Genomic DNA, 19,294 nt, shown 5'->3' with positions numbered 1-19,294 from the left:
TTCTCTGTCTATAGACGCATCGGTAGAGGCTCATCGCAAAGACGCAAATTGGGAATAATCTGAAATGTGCAGAAGTAACCAAAACAAAGCGAAGCCTTAATAATAGAACACACTGAGCTAGGCCAACCTAACCTGATCACATTCACCACAACCTATTCCCATAAACTCTTGAGCCACACTCTTTACGAAGCGAACGGCGTGAACATCTCACAACGGTGACTGACAACGTGTGATGGTATGCGAAGCAAGAATCGATTCTAATGTTTAACTAATTTCTATTTTCTGTCCGCCAACCTCTAGCATTCTTTTTCTCACTGCTTCATGGGCGCACATTCCTCGACTTGTGGCGAAATACGAAACGTACAAAGCCTCCGCGATAACCAATACGTTCGCTGGATGTAAAGAGGCAAGCCTTTTGTTGCTACTAGTTTTCCGCTTAAGCTGAAGCAGTTCATCGATTGCAGAGGAGACTGGCTACAATGACATTCCTGAGCAAACCGTCGATGGGCGTCAAAGGCGCAGGTTCCTTCGTGCTATAGTGCTGCTCGCGCCTTCACGGCACGCCGAATCTCCGCGCGCTTGCACATCACCTTTCCTGGTCACGTGAAGTGTGGGATAAAGTGCCGAAGAGCAGGCGCTTTTTTCCACCTCTAGGCATAAGCTATAGAAAAAAAAAGAACTAAATGCGCGTTGCGTGAGGCAAAAGATGTTCGGTATTCAGGCCCACGAACAAGCGCGACTTCTTGTCTTGTCTAGCCTTTCTCGCCAACCGTGCCTGTGTCGAGCGAGTACATGTCCCGATAAAGAAATAAAAGCTCGGCTCTTTCTTCCAAGACTCACACGCAGCTGGAGAAGGAGGTAGCAGCATCAGCAGCAGGAAGGGAGTAAGCGGGGAGGAGGGCTCTCGCCGAATGGACGACAGGTGATCGTATCTGTAGTTTGAGCGGCTCCTGGCTTAGGCTGCGAAAGAGGACACTTCTGGGGGGCGGCAGGACCCAGGAACACACAGCGCACTAAACACGGCGGCCACGCGCGTGCTCGCGTCAGCGAACGCGGCTCGATAAAGACGCGACAGCCATTTCCTATCGGGCCGTTTAAATGCCTCTTTCGAAAAAGGGACTAAGCCCCCCTCCTCCCTGTTCGCTTCTTTTGTGCCGTCGACATCGCGGATGGTCGTCCTCGTCGTCTTTTTCTCCGCCGCCTCGGCAACGAGAATGGACTGCTGATGTGCTTCGAACAAATTTCCTGTCCTTCGAGGCCTTTATTTCCGCACCGTACCGACGCGCCCAGCCTGCCAAGTGGCCCCCCGGCATCACTCGGGGTTCGCGCGTTTCCCTATGCTCTCTCCTATACGCCCGATCAAGGAGGCGCAACAAAAAGAACACAAGAGAACACAGAAGAGGCCGCAAAGTATGGAACAAGCACGGAGGGAGACCCGTGGGCATTTGTGAGATGCAAGCGAGAAAGAAATCCCGAGTAGCACGATGGCTTCGGTGAAGGGGGAGAGGGAGGCTTTTCATCGAACGTTGGCAAATGCTCCCTGTCCAGGCGATAGACGCTTATAAGCCGGAGATCACTTTCTGTCTCTCTCTTTCTGGCTGCTTTCATTTTCTTTCTTTTTGTTTGTGTGTTGTCTCGCCTCCGTTCGGAGAAAGCGCGCGGCCGTCGGCGAGCAGCCTTTGCGGCCGCTGCCGATGCAGGAAGCGAGGCTTCTTCGGCGGGTCTCCTCTGTCCGATCGTGTAATTCAGTGCTGCTCTCGACAAGAGAGGTTGAGATCCCAAAGTGCTCCGCCGCAACCCCATCTCAAAAGAGGAGCGCAATCGAAAGGCTTCCACGCCGCCGCCTCTCGCGCCCACACCGGTGTTATCTTAGCGCCAGAGAGCCTCGATAAGAGCTCCTTCCCGCACGAGAACGACGCCTACTTGGTGGGTGAAACCTTTTTATCGCCTCCTTCGTTTTAGAGCATCCCCGTGATTGTTACTTGGACTCACCTCTACGCTGTCCCTCGCTAGCTCTGCGAGGTGAGGGTGGGAGACACACAACGAGCCGCAGAAATGCGACTCAGCGGCAGCGGCGGCGGCAGGCCGCAAGCAATCTGCGGCACATCGCGCCTTCTCCGCGTCACCGCCCTCTCTCTATTTCTCCCTCTCCCCTTCAGCGCGCTGGCGCAAAGCCCCGCAATTTGAGCGCTCGGCCAGGGCCCTCTTGCGATGCGGGTCATGTCCTGACCGTCTCGGCTCCGCCGCCGCTGCCACAGCGGGAGCGGCGACGACGATGGAGCGGGGTCGTCCTTTTCGTCCTGGATCGATTCCCGCTCAGCAGCATCGCTCTGCCGGACGGAGTGCGCGCAGCAAGCAGCCGTGGGATAGCCACCGAACGAATCCCCCCCCCCCCCCCCCCCCCGCCATATCTTCGTCCGCCGTGCCGAGAAGCCCATACTAATGCGAGTCCCCCGTGTCCGCTCTGATTTGTGCCCGCCCTGTCTCGCGGCGAGGGTGGAAAATAAACAACCACAAAAAAAGGGGGGGGGGGGCGGAACGACGCTTGTTTCTCTCTAGAGCAAGACCGCCCGCGTGCTGCCAGCGCTCGCTCGACTTCCGCCAGCTGTGCACTCCTCTTTTTGTGGTTCTGGCTCGCCGCTGGCGATGAGAGCTGGACGTCGTGGCTGGATTCGCACTCCACGACGTCCCGAGATGGAAATGCTCCGTCCGTCGTGAGAGCTTCGAAAACTCCGTATACTCAAAGCGGAATAGACGTATACCTATTTCTTCCAGCTGAAATCTTTGTTTTTTCCTTCAGTTCGAAAGCTTTATACGTCCAGTTCGACAAAAATAAATTTGCGCCGTTAATCAGCAGTCAAGCATCGAGAAACCCGGACTTGCCTACACGACAAGATTGCGCTCTAATGAGCGGTCCCATTTGGCGAAAAAAAAAATTCTCCTCTCTTGCTCCGCCTGTTACCGCCACCGATAGCTGCGACCTGAATGTATTTTCTTTGCCGTCAACGTTTAGCCACGCATAAATGTGAAGCGGGCCCCGTACTTTAGCTTCTCCCGTCTTTTATAATTTGGTCTTGTTCTGAAAGCCACTACCTCCACTTTCGTACTGCTCACGATGCATCTAATCGCTCGCACGCCACGCTGGCAGGCAGCAAAAAGAGCCAATGCTTGCAACTTACCTCCTCTCCGAAGGAGCACAGACTCTCTCCTCGGAACGATTATTCGCGTTTGTCAGCGATCGCCGATCAGCAGCGCATAGCTAAGCGGGCAATAAAATACCCCCAGGCTGCCTAAGGACCTGTCGTCGCCGATTTCATCGCCGCTGCGTCGACACGCCCTTCCAACCAACGAGAGAGGCGTATTAAAAGGCAAAAGGGTGCTGCGCGCTCCCAAAAGTAAAAGCACCGGTTGTGGACAAACGGATCGCCGCTTCGTAACCAACGGCGAGCAGTGCACGCATTATTCTTTTTTTTTCATTTTCTCTTTTCCGAATCGCGGCCTTGGTGCAGTGGCCGATCTAAGCCCAGAGCCTATCTGCCCTCCGGTATAAGCAAGCCGTCGATAATAATCTCGAAACAAAGCGAGCGGCCTGCAGAAACGACGTGGTCTACGAGTCAGCTTTTTTCGTATACAGGGCGCGCTTTATAATGTCACTTTCTTCCGAAAACGACGACCCTGCAAAATGAAAGACGCAACGGATGTTTCCCGCTCCCCCCCCCCCCCCCCCCCTTTGTTCTTCATTTTCATCTCTTTAAGCCGCCTGTGCGGTGTTGTAGAACCGCTGTCCGCCCTAACCTGTTTGGCAGCGGTGGGAAACATCATTTACAACCCCTGCCGACGACGAGCCGAACAACGCGACGCTAGAGAGAGCAGTGCGGCGCGATAGCGATCAAAATTTAAGACGGGACGGCCACCGCCGCCGCGCAGCAGCAGCCCGTTCTAAGCGAAGGAGATGTTCCGTACACGATGGAGGTCTTCCTTTTTTTTTTTTCACTCTTCTTACCACGTCACCCGACAAGAGCCGCCGTTCTCGACAAGCTGGCGGACATGGCTAGTGCGGTGCTCGTAAGAAATAAAATCTCACGATATCAGGGAGGGGGTGATGCGGCCAAATGCGTTTCGGCAGAAAAGGGAGGAAAGCAAGAAACCGAAAGGAGAAGGTTGTGTCAAGAGTGCTTCGTATATACGGACAGGCCGTATACAGAGGGGCACTCTATCTGTTCTTTTGAAGAGTTCGGCCAAAGGAAATCGCGGAGGGCCGTTGAGATATTGCATATAATGCCGCGAAAGCTCGCGAGATTAAAATGGAAGTCACGACTTGAGAGAATCAACTCGAGACATGCGTGTGTGGCGCTGCTAGGGAAACAACAAGCGAACAAAGTTGTCGTTCCTGGGATTAAAAAAGGGGGCAGAAAAAAAAAAGGTGTAGAGAGAACGAATCGAAACAAGAGAAGAAAGGGGAGGCCGGCACATATAACCGAAGATATTGCATTCAGCCCTTCTAGCGGAGAACGGGCATCGACACTTTCCTTGTTTTACGATTTCGCTCCGAACGTGAGCCACTTTAAAATTTACTCCGTCCCGCAGTCCACGTGCCAGTTTTCATCCGGACCCGGGCAATCCGCCGAACCCGGGCCAGGAGGCGATCGTGTCCTGTCCACCCGTCTTCCCCTCTCCCACACCTTCCCTCCACAATGCGTCCCGCTTACTTCGTTCCGACTGGATTTCATTCGGAAGCTATATAACTACGACTGCTGCGGGTCGCATTCTCTTGCTGTCGCTGTGAAGAGCCACGTTGGTGCACTCTCTTTCCCTATTCTTTTTGCGGCCTTTACTTTTCCCTCGACACCGCAGGCATCTATCTATCCTCTCGAGAAGCGCGACGCCAGAGTCCATCTCCACCCTGCGCATTTTCGCCACCGTCGGGACAACGGGACCGCGGCCTTACCTTCCCTACTCTCCCAATCCCGCCTTTCGCGACATCACCCAAGAAGAAGGCGCGTCCTCAGCCGCCCTCCCCACCTCTACCCCACGGACACCCTCTCCCGTTCGTTGCATTTCGGCCCTTCCTCCGGAACCAACCCGTGTGCGTCCCCGTGGTATTGTTTGATGGCTCCGCGGACGCTACCTGCATGGAGAGCAGCTTGACTCGCGGCGGCCCATTCCAATTCCGACACCCGCCGAGATCGCCCCTCCGTCTTCCATGTCCCACCACCGCGCCGCTTTCTTGCGTATGTGTGTGTGGGTGGGCAGCGTCACTGCACGTATACTTGCGAAAGCCTTTCGTTCTATTCACTCCTTTTCTTTCCTTTTTTTTTTTCTCCCGCAGGAAGCGAGAGTGGGTTTTCCTTCCTCCTCCTTTCCATCTCGTTTCTGTCCCCGTCTGGACGCGCGCACTCACTGTTTTCTTTCCATTCTGGCCGTTGCCGCCCCCGGCGTGCTATAGGAGGCCCCGCCAGCGAAGCTCTCTTTCTTCCTCGCGTGCCATCATCGCGGAACACAAAAACAGCGACCGCGACGGCGTCCACTACGAGGACACGCACGAACGCACGCACGCACAAGTCCGCGAGGTTCCGGCATAGAGCGAGAGCCGCCTCAGCTAGGCCGCCACGGTCGCTCGCGCGCAGTGCTGCGTAGGCCGAAATGTCCTCCCGCATTTGCCCCCCGACCGTCCTCCATCCTCGCTTCCCTGTATTTTCATTCGACGCGCAGCTCGTTCGGATTTAAGTTCCGCTCCGTCTAGCCAGCCCCTTCTTGATCACTCGTCCTCCCTCCTCTCCTCCCCTACACACGCATTCAGAAGCATTGCGGGCATCTCAGAGCGCGAGAGAGGGTCGCGCTGTTTCTACCGCCGCGTTTCCATTCCCTCTTGTCGTTTTCTCGCTCGCTCACTGCGTTGCCTGACTGGAATACGCCACGCGTTCTGCATGCGCGCCGTCCGGGCTGCGTGTGGCCTCTGCTGTCGCGCTCCTTGGTCGAGCGGCAATCGAGGTCCCTCCACCAACGCCGCCATCACTCCAACGGCGCGATGCTCAGCATTGCCTAAAGGAAAAGGACGAACCGAAATGCCGCCCCACCCGCCCCGCGGAATATATATATACGTGACGCGCTTGTTGTTGCCCATCGGCTGGTTTCGTGAGTTATTACTCCTTGCAAGCCTAGCGCTGTCTGATCACTTGCTCCTCCTCCTCCTTCCTATGGAATCAATTCGTATAACGACGACCAGCGCTCGTGCTGCTCGCTGCCACTGGGACCTGACTGCCGAGTGAATTTAATCACGACGCTGCAGTAGTCTCGGCAGGGTGCACGCGTATACCTCGAACGACCGCGCGTGACAGGCCGTCCTGTAGCCAACGACCGTATATACACCTCCGCATCCTCTGGAGGGGCTGGCGAATAGCGCTGCGGGACGCCTGCGAAGAGCAGCTGATGTCGTGTCTTGTCTTTTTTTTCTCGCTTCTCTCTCCGCGCTGGGTTTTTGCATTCTGCGCTGATTAAACGACGGTCACGACGTGTGAGCTAGCATTATTCCAGCACGCGCGTTTGGGTTTTTACCCGGGGGGTAATGTACAGTGACAGTGCGCGGCCCGTTGCAGTGTGCTCCGCGGGGGATTTACGTCCATCTCAGTGTCTGCTGACGCTTTAGCGTTTCAGATACATTAGGCAGACGAGGTCGTCCTGGCCGGTAGCAGAACGATGTCTTGCTGAGCGGTTGAACCTTTGGACTGATGGAACACGGGATAGTGGACGCAGCGGTACTGCGTGCACATTAAACTGCGTAGCGCGTAAGGGGACGAGAAACACTTTTCTTAGATATTTGTGTGCTTAACTCTCCGTCATTTTCTGTCGCTTATAGTTATGTTCTTGTGAAGTTGGGCACTCAGTTCACAACAGCCGTTGGATTGCTTTCAACTTTTACACCTGTCCGAAGTGACCGCTAATCGTGCTGCGAGAAGCAATGTAAACTATAAGCTCACTGTTCCCGTCCATGCACGACATTTGTCCCAATGGAGAGTTTTAGCATAGAGAACACGTACTAGCGCAACCGTATACCGGATTATCGGTTGCCTGCTGCACCCGCTCAATGGCAGGTGTGCTCCCTGTACGCGCGCCGCTGCGTGTGTACAGCAGACATTTACGTCTCTGATGTGTTATAGCTTTCTAATGACGTGATACGCAGCGCTTTTCAGGAAACAATTACAATAATACGTGCTACATTACAAATTAATATTAGTAATATAATTTATCATACTAACGAAGCTTATTATTACCATGTGAACAAACGCCCGAAATGGAGAAAGAAACAGGCTGGCAACTGTCTATTGAGCAGGAGCAACGTCGGTCTATTTCAGAAAAAAGAATTGGGGAAGGGAGAGGGGTGAGAAAGGGTATGAAAACGCTAAGGAGAGAGATGGCACGCTACGCGGCGACAGAGCGAAGCGAAAGGACCAACACATGCTGCACAAGGCAGGTTACCGGTACGTATAGAGCACAAATTCTGGCATAGGAAGTCAAAATTTTGATCCCCTTTCGAGACTACGCACTCGTTTCGCATGCTTGCAAACGGTAAATGAAACTGACAGATAATGGTAATCAAGCCAGCCTAGCAGCGACGTAGATCGGGGGTCGTCTCAGTTCACCTTTTCTCAGTAAAGAAAATGTTAAGCGTGACCCGGGTGTGCAGCGGTTTCTACTCGATTTCCTCCACGAAAGTGTAGTCTCGCATGCCACCATGTACAGAACGTCAGGAAAAGAAGTTCCATGTGACTCTGCCTTAATGAGGGTGCCCACCCTATCTACCGGCCGCCCATGGCAGCGAGTGAACCTGAATAGTTAATATTTATGAGTGTTATTGCACACAACAACGTGCAGCATTCACTCCGAGAAAGTTCTACACGGAGCTATAGCGGTGATAAGAAAATACATCGAGACAAATGAATAACCTCCGACCATAGTAACGTCGGCGGTGCACTGCCCTGTAACAGGCAAGCCACCATCGACAGCTGTATATAGCGAAGAGGGTCGAACCCATTCACGAGCGCCTCACACGGCCGTCACGCTTGCGACGTCAGCGGATGGGACCCTTTCAACCGCCATCCGAAGAAGATTGGCTCGAAAATACCGCACGAACGCGCCAGCCAGCTAGCCTAAACGCAAGCCGTAATAAAAGGAGCTGAGGCGGCATGTAGACAGCAAGCATTGGAAAGGGAAGCCAGCAGGCCTGAGAGGCAGAAAGAAGAAGGCAGCAGGAAGGGGGACCTAATGCAGCGGCGGAGACCGAGAAAGCAAGCCGACTGGGAGCATCGCCACGAACGGGAAAGCTTGCGCCGCTCGCACGCGTACGCGCAGGATGATGTGTTAGGTGTACCGCCAACTCCGTCAACCCCGACTATCTCCGCAGCCCATTATCGGGCCAGGCCTGGTCGATTACAGCGGCCTTTGCGCCAAGGGCTGCCGCCCGGAGGGAAAATGTACGAGGCCTAGAGCGAAAGAATGAAGGAGAGTGAGACGTCAGAGGAGGAGGACCGTGTTGGACGACGCTCGCGGAGGCTGCAGCGGGCTCTTGCGTGACTCATTCGCGGTGAGCGCATTAAATGGAAGCGGAGAGTGGAGTAAGCGCGGCATTAAGGAGAAAGCGGCCGGCTCTCCGTTCGCACCGCGAGACACTGCGGGGCAGCCGCCGTAACGGCCCAAGTAGTGCGAGTGCAGGGAGGGGAGGAAGTGGCGGTGCGTGGGGGGAAAGGGAGCAACCACTATTAGTTGTGCCCCGGGAGGAAATTGAGTGGGCCCCTCGGGCACCACGACGCGCTAAGTGGGGCGCCAGCTGACGCTGTTTGGAGCCGCCCCTGATGCTGTAACGAAACCAGAGGCGACCCTGGCGCGAATTGAGCTTGCTGCCAGAAGCTTTTCTCACACAGCCCTTACCCTCAATTCCCCTCATTCTCTCGATACCGCTTGCCTGTTCGATGCGGTGGCCTTTCAACAACAGCCGACTCTTGACGTTGTTGTCGACCTTGCGAAGGGGTGCCGTAGCACGAACTTCCAACGCATTTTCTCTTCATCATCGCGACATTGTGTGCTGTACGCTGTCGGTCTTGCTGCGAGCTCGCGACAGATGGCGCTTGCATCCCGGGGAACGAGTATTAGCGCCGTTAAGTAGCCTAATTGGGTGCTGCCTGGACAAGTGGAGCTGTAGTTTCGACAGCTTTTCTTCTAGTGTGGCTTCGTTGCCAAGAACGTACGCCAGGAACGGGGGAAAAAAAAGAATGCGAATATAAAGAAAAACAGAGAAACTTGAGCTAGTTTTATTCTGAAATTCTTAACATGCTGGTTGCAGCTGGTGACGTGCTTCGACAGCTCTCACTTTCCACATCAACGCGCGAAATACCTGGAAACACTAATACCAACCAGGCATCAGCGTCCGTCACCCTGCTCGTGACCAGCAAAAAGACAATGCGTTGAAAAGCCAGCAGCGCCAAAAAGCCTCAACGGCCACTCTGTAGAATAATTCCGGCAGACTGGCCCATGTGTTTTTTCCTGTCCAGTTGCATTTGCAGGCTGATGCAGACCATGCAAGCCGCGTGCACACCCGGTCCTGCTACTCTCTTCACAAGAAAAGAAAAGAAGATTAAAGAAAGCCTGTCATCTTTTGCCGTCCCAAGCCAGTACGACACGTGAAAGAACCACTGTCGATAAGAGTAGCGTCCTGCTCCCACGCGGAACGATGCTCGTTCGTGTCCGTTAGGGCACACTTCTGGCGCACGTAACCAGCCGCGACAGATGGCGCCGCTGTTGCCTCGACTCAGATGCAAGCGCACGCGCCGTCACCGTGGACGCCGCCGCGTCTGATGTTAAAACGAAAGATGAAAGGCCTTTCTTTCCTTTGTCTTCTCTGCTCCCTGTTTCCGTGAACACTCCCCGATAGAGTGCTGACAACCCCAGCTGTCCACAAATTTTCGCCTCCGCCATTCTTCGGTTGGACGAGCAAGATGAAGAAAGAACAGCACAGCGAAGCACCCCTTCTCTCCGTTAAGTCGCGACAGGCGCGCGGTCGCGTGCGGAGCATAGCAGGCCTGTCACAAACGCTTCGCGAACAGCTCGACGTGGGGGGGCTAATTTCACTTCCACAAGAACGAGCACGCGCCGCCGCGGAGGAATCCGCGGCGACGTCAGAGCTCCCACTGAAGAAAATAAAAAGAAGGAAAAAGAAGAAAGAAAGAATGGAGCGTTAAAAGGACTCCCGCGCCGCATTCACGGTTCGCATGCACTTTAGGCCGTGGCCAGCTCGGAGACGTCCCGGTTCTAGTGGAAGGGACGTCCGGAAGCCTCCTTTCGTGCAGGCTGAGGAGAGAATGTGCCCGCCATTAAGCGCTGAAGAACAAGCAGGCGGGGGGTCTTGGCGCGTCGGAGCTCTATCCTCAGTGCTGCGCTTCCGACAACTGTGGCAGCGAGGAGATTTTCTCCTGACAAGTACCGACGGCATCGCTGAAGGAGGCAACAGCGCGAAAAAAGAACAAAATAAGCAAAGCATACAGTGGATGCAGGCTATAAAGCTGGAGCGCGATTCACGAAAAAGACATGCTCATGGAAAGGAGCTGGACCTCCGCCTCCTCTCCCTTCTTTCTCCCTCGCTTCCCGCTCAACTTCTCAGCGAACGCTCTAGCGGACAGCCGGATAGAGAGGGTGCGACGGCGAAGCGGCGCCCGGCTCATTCAAACAACCGACCGATTTGGACGCGCGCGTGCGTTCGCTCACTGCCACTCCCTTGTTGACGACGAAACCGGCGCTCCTCTCCCCCCCCCCCTCCCCTCCCACAACCCCCATGTGTTTCTTGCCTTCCCTCTTCCCCTCGCCCCCGTTCCCTTTTTCCCTTTCGGCGTTGTTTCCGGCAGCGATGACTGCGTGGCTAAGAAACGCCGGCGGACCCGGGCCCCTAGAAGGCGGTTGTCAGAAAATATTGCCCGCGAGACGAATGCGAGCCCGAATTCGACTGACACCGCGACCGAAGCGCTCGCGCTTTCAGGAAGGAGCATGCCGACGGGAAGAAGCGCCCTCGAGAATTCGCGCGGGCGTCTTGCTGCCGCATTTCTTTCTTTTCCCCCGTATACACGCTTGCCTAGCTCCCCCCCCCCCCCCCCCCCCCCCCCAAAAGAACGCCTCGCTACGAAATATGGTAGGAACTGGGGAAGCAGCGACGTCTCTCCCATGTCCGGCAACGGACGAGCGAACATGGCAAGCGGACAATGCACGCGGAAGCTCCTTTTCCCCTCCATCCTTCTCCGCTGAGCAGTCTCTTCTGCCTGTTTAGGCTTTCTTTACTCCTCGTCCTTTTCGTGTTCGTCGTGCTTGTCCACGCATATTTTCCTCGCAACTTTTTAGCCTTCGCTGCTCGAATGAAAGGGTGTCTTATAAGGACGCGTCCAGCGGGGGAAGAAAGGGAGATGGCGGGAAGAAGGGAAGGACGGGGTTGCTGCTGCTGATGCAGGCGGCCGGTGTCCTGTCTGCGGGCCCGGACGCGCGATCAATGAGCAGAAAAGCAATGAACAAGCGGAATGCAGCGGGCAAGGCGGAAATTTCGCTGCCGCCAGACAGGAAATGAGATTTGTGCGTCCCTGAGGCGCTCCAGCGAACTGCCCCCTTCAGCGGACCAAGCGTTTCCAACCCGCACACCCGCCCCCTCCGGCCTCTGCCACCATCGTCGAAGCGTCCAGTTTCCTCATCGCGGGAAAAAATTGCCGGAGAGGAGGGGGTGGGGGGGGGGGGGGGGTGCTGCGATAGAGGAAGCGGCAGTGACCGCCCTTGATGGAAAAAAATACAGGATGATTTGAAGGAGTTTGCAGCGCCGCTTCAAAGACTGATTGCGTCACACAGGGGGCGGCAAAGCGCGTGTCTTGTTCTGTTCATTTTCTTCGAAAGACAAGAAACTGGGAAAAAAAATATCCCCAAAGTAATCGGCAATCATACTCCGATTCCGCGGTGTGCCGGCTTTTCATTTCGCTCCGTCACAGGGCGCTGGGAAGTCAGCGCTCCCTCTCGTCTGGCGGGAGCGAGGCACGGCCCTGCCCCTCAGGGATGAGGAGGAGGGAGCCGGGAAGAGGCAGCCAGCGACAGGGCACCTTACGCCTAAACGGGGCTGTGTGATGGCGCGGCGGTTCGAGGAAGCGGACGGTTTGTTCCGTGGGGCTAACGTATTGGGACCTCGGGGCATGTCCGTCTGCAGCGCCGATTGGCCCTTCAGTGATTCGACGCGGAAGCGTGGCCTCTGGACGAGCTAGCCCTTGATATTGCGTCGGTGGGACAGCGGAGACAGTTATTTGATGGTGTGTGCGCGGCTTGTGGATAATGACGTGTCACGGAAAGTTATTAATGCCGCTCGCCAGCCGGAAGAGGCTTCTTTTGTAGTTAGGCAGTTCAGTTGCTGTGGCAAGTGGTGTTATTACTTGACACGTATAAGCCGCTGAAGAACTGTGCAACGACGACATAATCACATAACAGTTTACTAAGCTTAACTGAAGTAGTTTCTCAGCTCAACTTTACCTTAAAAAAACACTAATTTGTGGTTGTTAGGTAGCGTCTCTCTGTACTAACGATGCTTCAGGAATCAACTTTTTTATGACCAAAGCTGAACTGGGCTACGAGACAGGCCACAGTGGAAGCTCCAGTTAGTCTGCAACCGACCGGCGTTTTTTTTTTCTTTAGCAAGCGCAGAATTACCAGCAATATTTTACGTTTCAAGAGCGTTAGCTCTTACTCATCAATCTCTTGATTTCCTGGGGTCTGCTATCACGTCCCTTTGGCGTGCAATTTTCAGTCCGAGGAAGTCAAGATGGCGGCCCCCATAGTAAATCGATATAGCAACCCGATTGATGATTGATTGGTGATGTCACTGATATATCCAGTTGGTGATTGGTTGGTAAATTATAAATCCATGATGTCGGCCAATAATAAAAACGAAAATTAAAAATAAATAAAATAAACGTACAAGCTCGTATTTACACTGCTTTCACTCATATCAATTCTAGTAAACCAACAGCTGACACTCGTTACTTCAACGTCTTCCAGACAGTGAGGGCAACTTTTTTTTCATGCATGAAACACGCCTGCCACCACCGGGATTCGAACGCACGAAATCACGTTCCCGATCAAAATGGAACGCATCTTTTACTCCCGACAGTGCATATAATGCAATAACTTGTTGGTAGTTGAATTGTTACAAGCTTAGGGAGAGTTAACGTTCGCTGCCGTTTGAGCCGCGATCTTCTGCCTAAGCTGCAACCCTAACCTCCTATGATGTCTTTTAGCGAAAAGCAGGCCCGGTTTTAAAATTAGAACGCGCCCAGCCCGACGCGAGTAATTAACACCGCCTGACAGTTTCCTGGCTGAGTGACTCCGTCTTGTGCAACCAGCAGTACGCGCGCATTGCAGCATGAGCCTTACCTGCGCCGAAGAGCATGACCGCTGTTTCTCTGGGCCGCAGCCCGCGCTTTTCTCTAGAAGACTGCCGATGTCTGTCCTGAGATACCTGGAGGTAAAAAGAAAATTGAGAAAGAAATGAGCGGACAGTCAAGATGTGTGTTATACATGCGTTGCTAAGAATTGTGTCGTTACAATAAACATAACGAAGAAAGATTGAAAAGATATCCACATTGCAGCACACTCATGCATGGCGTACGTCGGTGATAGTTACGCTGATGCCAATACATCACGTGGCTGAAGGCGCTTTGATGCGTCATTTATGTTAAAAGAGGGCATTGCGCTTTCCATTTCAGCACATAGCGGCTCGATCAATGATGGAAGAAGGTGAAATTCAATCGCAAATGACGACGCTCGTCGGATCAAAGTTTGCTGATGAGAAAAAAGTCAGGAGAAGCGAGAGTTGTATTACTGGGTCATTTCTAGACTAATTCCCTTCGTGTTTTCGTCCCTGTTCTGATTTTTTCGTCGACTGCATCATGCTTGCAAATGCTTCTATATCATCAGAATTATTTTTCACATTATATGCGAGAGCCTCTTTCTTTTCCTCGCCGCCTACCAGGAGCTGGCAGTCATGCCAACTGTGACCTTGGCAGCGCTGGAAGCTGGTATTGAGAACTGTAACGTCAGTAAAAACATGGGCATTAATTAATGACTACCGCCGTTTTCAAGTGACAGACAATATCAGTGAGGAAGTGCATCAAATTTACATCGAAGCAGCTGGTTCGTAATTGCATAGGCGCCGTAACTACCGCCACCAGGTGAGCAGGGCAAAGTCTCCCATATTTCTCCAATTAACCGTGTCTTTTGCCACCTGCGGCCACTGTATCCCCGCAAACTTCTTAGTCCCATGCGCCCACCTAAAGCCTCAACTCGATGGACACATCCTACGCATACCGCGGAGCGCCTACGCGCACGGGCGTACGCTGGATCCTGTCTTGGGCATGCGCAAAGCGCGTCGCGCGCGAAGGCGCGTGCAGGGCGCAGATATCTGGCCTTCTCTGGGAATCTACTACAAGGAGCACCGGTTATCTTGCCATTGCATTACATGCCCTGCCCAAGCCCATTTCTTCCTCTTGATTTCGACTAGGATGTCATTAAGCTGCGTTTGTTCCCTCACCCACTCTGCCCTCTTCCGGTCTATTAACGTTACACCTATCCTTCATCTTTCCATGGCTCGCTGCGTTGTCCTTACATACACACACACAGAACATACACAGAACGGTTTAATTCATTTTCACACAAAGAGTCATAAACCAACAGAAATCAGTGCCATCTTGTGATAGGCTAACAACAACAACAACAACAGTGCACAGATTATCGCAAGGCTCACGCTGGGGAAGCGCTTGTCACAACGCGTCGCGCTGTTGACTAACTTCGCCCCCGCGCTAGACGATCCGCAGCTCCATTAGTGGCGGTGAGTGCAGCGCAACTAGTGAGGCAGAAAGCGTAGCCTCAATGCCCCGCGCCTACAGAGGCCACTTTCGCAAATCGCGCTGAGCCCGGCTCGCGTAGACTCGGCCGCGAGCGCTGCGCCCCCGAGCGAAGGCGCGACGACCCAGCCGTTCGCAGCGCCCAAAACGTCCGTAACAGCGGGGAAAGGAGCGGAGAGAGGAAGGGGGGGTAGGAGGCGGCGGCGAAGAACCCGACCCGCTCGTTTCCCGGAATATTTTATACAAACGGAATCCAAACGAAGATATTCTCCCTTGATCGCCCGCAATTTGGACGGGTGCGGACGGGAGGAAAGCTCGGCTGAGGAGCGCCGCACCAAGCGGAGCGGCGTCGACCCACTGGAGGTGAAGGCTGGCTGTGAGTGAAGGGGCGCTACCTTTCTAAGTGCCTCAAAGGACCCTGGTTCAACCTGCATTGGCAACGGGACGTTTTTAATCGAACGCATCTCACTTCGAAACGGCTTTATGTATTTGTTCGCGCAGGATAGACAGCAATAGCAAAATTTCTCCTCGATATTATGCGGAACTCTGCAAGCCCGCTTTCCCGCAAGTTTACAAACAATACGGGCCGACCACGAGCTTCGGGTGATCCCTAACGAGACATAGAGCAGTCTTTTGTTTTAGACTTCCTGGCCACACCTGCCGAGCTCGTCCTTTAGAAATCAAAATCCTTCTACCGACAGCTCCGCCATGTTGTTTGATCAGCTGTGACATGTGGGAAAAGCCTACTTGCGGAGCAGAAAGAAATTATTGACTACAAAAGTGAGAAATAAATCATGCGAATTTTTTTTTTTTTTTTTGCAGAAGTAACAGCAGTTTTACAAAAAAGAAGCCTCACGGGACAACAACATCACGTAGCGCCTCGGGTCCTGTACGAAGCCTACGTACGACTGTACGTCTGATATCATTTGTTTGTGGTCACCAGAGTCATCCAAATTGCGCCCATGCACTAAACTGGGCCACAGTCCGCTTCTTTACAGTGCTTGGATCGATGCTTGGACAATATGCAATACGGGTTCGAGCAACGTGGCCTATAGGCATTCTGTCAAATCCATTTGAATGTAAATTGTGGGATTGTTTAAGGCCCGAAGCTACACGTGCGTTATGACTCATGAGGCGCGTACGCCGTAGTGGAGGGCTCCGAATAAATTTAGACCACCTGGGTTTCTCTAACGTGCACTGACATCGCACAGTACACGGGCCTCCGGAATTTCGCCTCCATCGAAGTGCGACCGCCGCGGCTGGGATCGAACCCCTGTCTTTCGGGTCAGCATTCGTGCGCCATAACCACTGAGCCACCGCGGCGGCTAGATATAGAGATCCTGTGGTCGGTCTCTCTTTGTCCAGGATCCCTTTGGCCTCCGCCGCCCTTGTCGCCAGCATGAGCTGTGTGCTCGGGTCACAGTCGGTGAGGAGGAACTCCCACTGCTCCAGACTATGATTATTAATCTCGAGCAATAAGGGTCTCTTTTTGCAGCCCCGTGTACGTGGCATGTCGTGGTGTAGCCCCAACCCCGCACGCACTCTTTCATTATCTAGTCGGTCACATTTTGTGGCACATGGCTCTTCTTGGATATGTGCCTGTTTGTAGTCGTCTGAGCCCGGTGGCCTGCTCTCTATTAAGGCTATGCGCCAGAGCCGCGTACCTTTATGCGCTTCCAATATCGCCTTCACTTATGCCATAGTCCTGCTATGCTAGTAGATTATGCTAGTCCTGCTAGTAGATTATGCCATAGTCCTGCAGAATTCGACCGGCTAACCTCCCCCCGGTTCGTGAACCCACGAACAGCGGTGTCTTCCTTGACATTTCCTTAAGTCCCAGTGTCGGGGATCCAAATGTTGGTGTGTTGAATGGTTTGGTTTATAATGTTTTAACGTCCCAAAGCGACTGTGGCTATAAGAGACGCCGTAGTGAAGGGCTCCGGTAATTTCGACCACCTGGGGTTCTTTAACGTGCACTGACATCGCACAGTACACGGGCCTCTAGAATTTCGCCTCCATCGAAATTCGACCGCCGCGGCCGGGATCGAACCCGCGTCTTTCGGGCCAACAGCCGTGTACCATAACCACTCAGCCACCGCGGCGGCTTTGTGTGTTGAATGTTTGTGCTGTTAGTTCCGTGTTTGTGTTGTTTCTGTTCGGAGATGATCCTCGCAGCTTTGAAGCCGATCCTTCCGAAGTTGTCTTCTTTGCATAATACTCAGGGACAAAGTGACTGACGATACTTCTCCCGAACGTCTTTTTACTGATTATGTTGTTGATGTCATCACTGCTGATGTCCTTATGAAAATTAAATCAATAATTTGGAGTTTTCAGACGACGTCAGGCATTGATCTGCACCTACAGCGCGCTCGCGACGATATGCGCGGCGTACTCGAAATAGAAATAGAGCGATTAGGAAATAATCACTCATCAGCATCAACAAGATTGCAGCCATACGGCTGGGAAATTAAGCGGTGTACATCTTTCTCAGAAACTTCACAGTTGAAGAGAAATTCGTCGTCGTCCGGGGATCAAATCCGGGACCACCGCATACTGATAGTCGTTAGCCATTACTAACCAATAAGCTAACCAAGACGGCCAGCAGATAGACGGTAGAGCGAGACAGAATAGACCTTTAACTCGAAGTAATAACTGCAAACCTTCTCAGGAAGCTGTATAGTTTTCCAATGCAGCCTTAAGGATTCGCTCGAGTGGACGCTAATGAGAAATTGCTCTCAATTAAAATCTACTCCACATAAGCTGTTTCCCTAACAAAAAAAATTGCAGAAATAAAGCGCTTCCCAGTACTTGCCTTATCCCCAGTGGCAGTTAACTGTTTTGTCCAAAAGTCTTCTTTCGAAGTCGGGCCTGTTTGTCATTTCCGTTATTCTTGTTCTTGATTCTATCGCGTGTTTCTTTTTTCCATGCGTATCGAATAAAAAAAAAAAACACGACACCGGTGCACCTCCAATGCGGCGGAAGCCGCTCCGTGTAGGCGCGCACACCTCCGCCGCCATCACAGACAGAAGGGAGAAGCGAGCGAAAGCATCGCGATTCACGAACTCGACAAAGGAGATTCGTTATGTGGCGTTTTATTGCGGCGAACCGAAGGCGGCTGCCATACCGACGCTCTCTCTCTCTCCTCTCCCCTAACCGCTTGCGCCCCCTCCCCCTTCTATCCCTCTCTCTGTCGCTCGTCTTTTCGCGGTCCTGCTCGCACAATGTGAGCTTGATTATTTTCAGCTGGAACGGTCGCTATCACTCCCGCAAAGAACCGCACTCTTCGGCCCTGATTGTCGAGTAGGCACACCGAGCGTTCGCTTCCGAAATTGAAAGCGTTTGGTCTTTTGCAGCGGGTCATTATGCATACAAAAACGAATGAGAGCGGCACGGAGCAGCGGTTGGCAGGTTATGAGAACGAACTAAACTCTTCTCATCTCTTTTCTTCCTGTTTTAACCCATGTGTGTAGCGATTCAAAGGGGGTATAATGAAAAAATAAATAAATACAGCCGCAAGTCGGGCGTATATCTGATTGACGTTTCGTTTCAGTGTAGGAGGGTGTCTTTGTTGAAAAACTGATTTATTTTTGTTATCCGCTACGCGTAGCCAGTCATTACAATTTCGATGCTGCTACTTTATGACACGGAAATTACCTTTTGTCATTCGCTCTGCGCACCTAATCACTACTGTTTCATGGCAACTACTTCACGGCGTGAAAATTAACTAAAAACTGGAGAGCGATTTACATCTATTTCCGCAAACCGCTCGCTTGTAGGTGTTCATCTCGCCTTTGGTAAGCAGTGTCAGACAATTTTTTTTTACGTCCGTGAAGAAACGTTAAGAAACAACCAAAAGATTCACGTACATATCTTACAGCTACCGGATTTTATATTTAAAAGCGGTTAGTGCAATATTTATGGTGTGTCTTTCGGGCAAACCGTGGCAGGTAGTTATTTTTATTAGCCTCATAACCCAGTGGATTCCCGCGACGTAAATATAGCGCCGTCATGAATTCAAAAGTTCTTGCAACATTTTTATTGTTCTTCGTATACGTGAGTGACAAGATAGAGCTAACATTTTTTGCTGTTTTAAGTCTGCCCGTGCTCGCAATATCGCTCTCCCAAAAGCATACTTTCTGGCAGCATGACTTCTGCAATGGCTTCAGAATCAGTCTACAATAGAAAATATGTGAAAACGATCGTTTTAGAGGGGAAACAAACTTCGCCCAGACTAGAAAAAGTGGCAACAATCAATGCATGGAGTAGCGAGGAATCCTCCAAATGAATCGCAGCCTCACGTGCAAGCAAGCGGAACTCAAAACCCGGCCCACATCGCCAAGCCCGCACACAGGGAAGAACGGCCTTGCACAACGCACCGGTCTCTTCGC

The 19,294-nt window shown here is 52.8% G+C and overlaps 1 protein-coding gene across 4 annotated transcripts in view; it reads right to left on the bottom strand.

Moving 5' to 3' along the window:
- The window catches only part of LOC144129247 (uncharacterized), a 122,572-nt gene that overhangs the window by 28,295 nt on the left and 74,983 nt on the right, over nt 1-19,294 (bottom strand). For 2 of the 4 annotated variants that reach the window (XM_077663258.1, XM_077663259.1), the window contains exons 3-4: nt 13,438-13,522; nt 841-960 (exon numbers count right to left, since the gene is read on the bottom strand). In XM_077663258.1, the coding sequence (XP_077519384.1) occupies nt 841-868 (28 nt within the window). In that variant the 5' untranslated portion in view covers nt 869-960; nt 13,438-13,522. The remainder of the gene's footprint in view (nt 1-840; nt 961-13,437; nt 13,523-19,294) is intronic. The other 2 variants (XM_077663260.1, XM_077663257.1) reach the window with 1 other exon arrangement.

This window comes from Amblyomma americanum, chromosome 4 (assembly GCF_052857255.1).
Source record: "Amblyomma americanum isolate KBUSLIRL-KWMA chromosome 4, ASM5285725v1, whole genome shotgun sequence".
NCBI classification, from domain to species: domain Eukaryota; kingdom Metazoa; phylum Arthropoda; class Arachnida; order Ixodida; family Ixodidae; genus Amblyomma; species Amblyomma americanum.
Note: the sequence above shows the minus strand (reverse complement) of the source record. Positions and strands in the feature narration are given on the sequence as shown.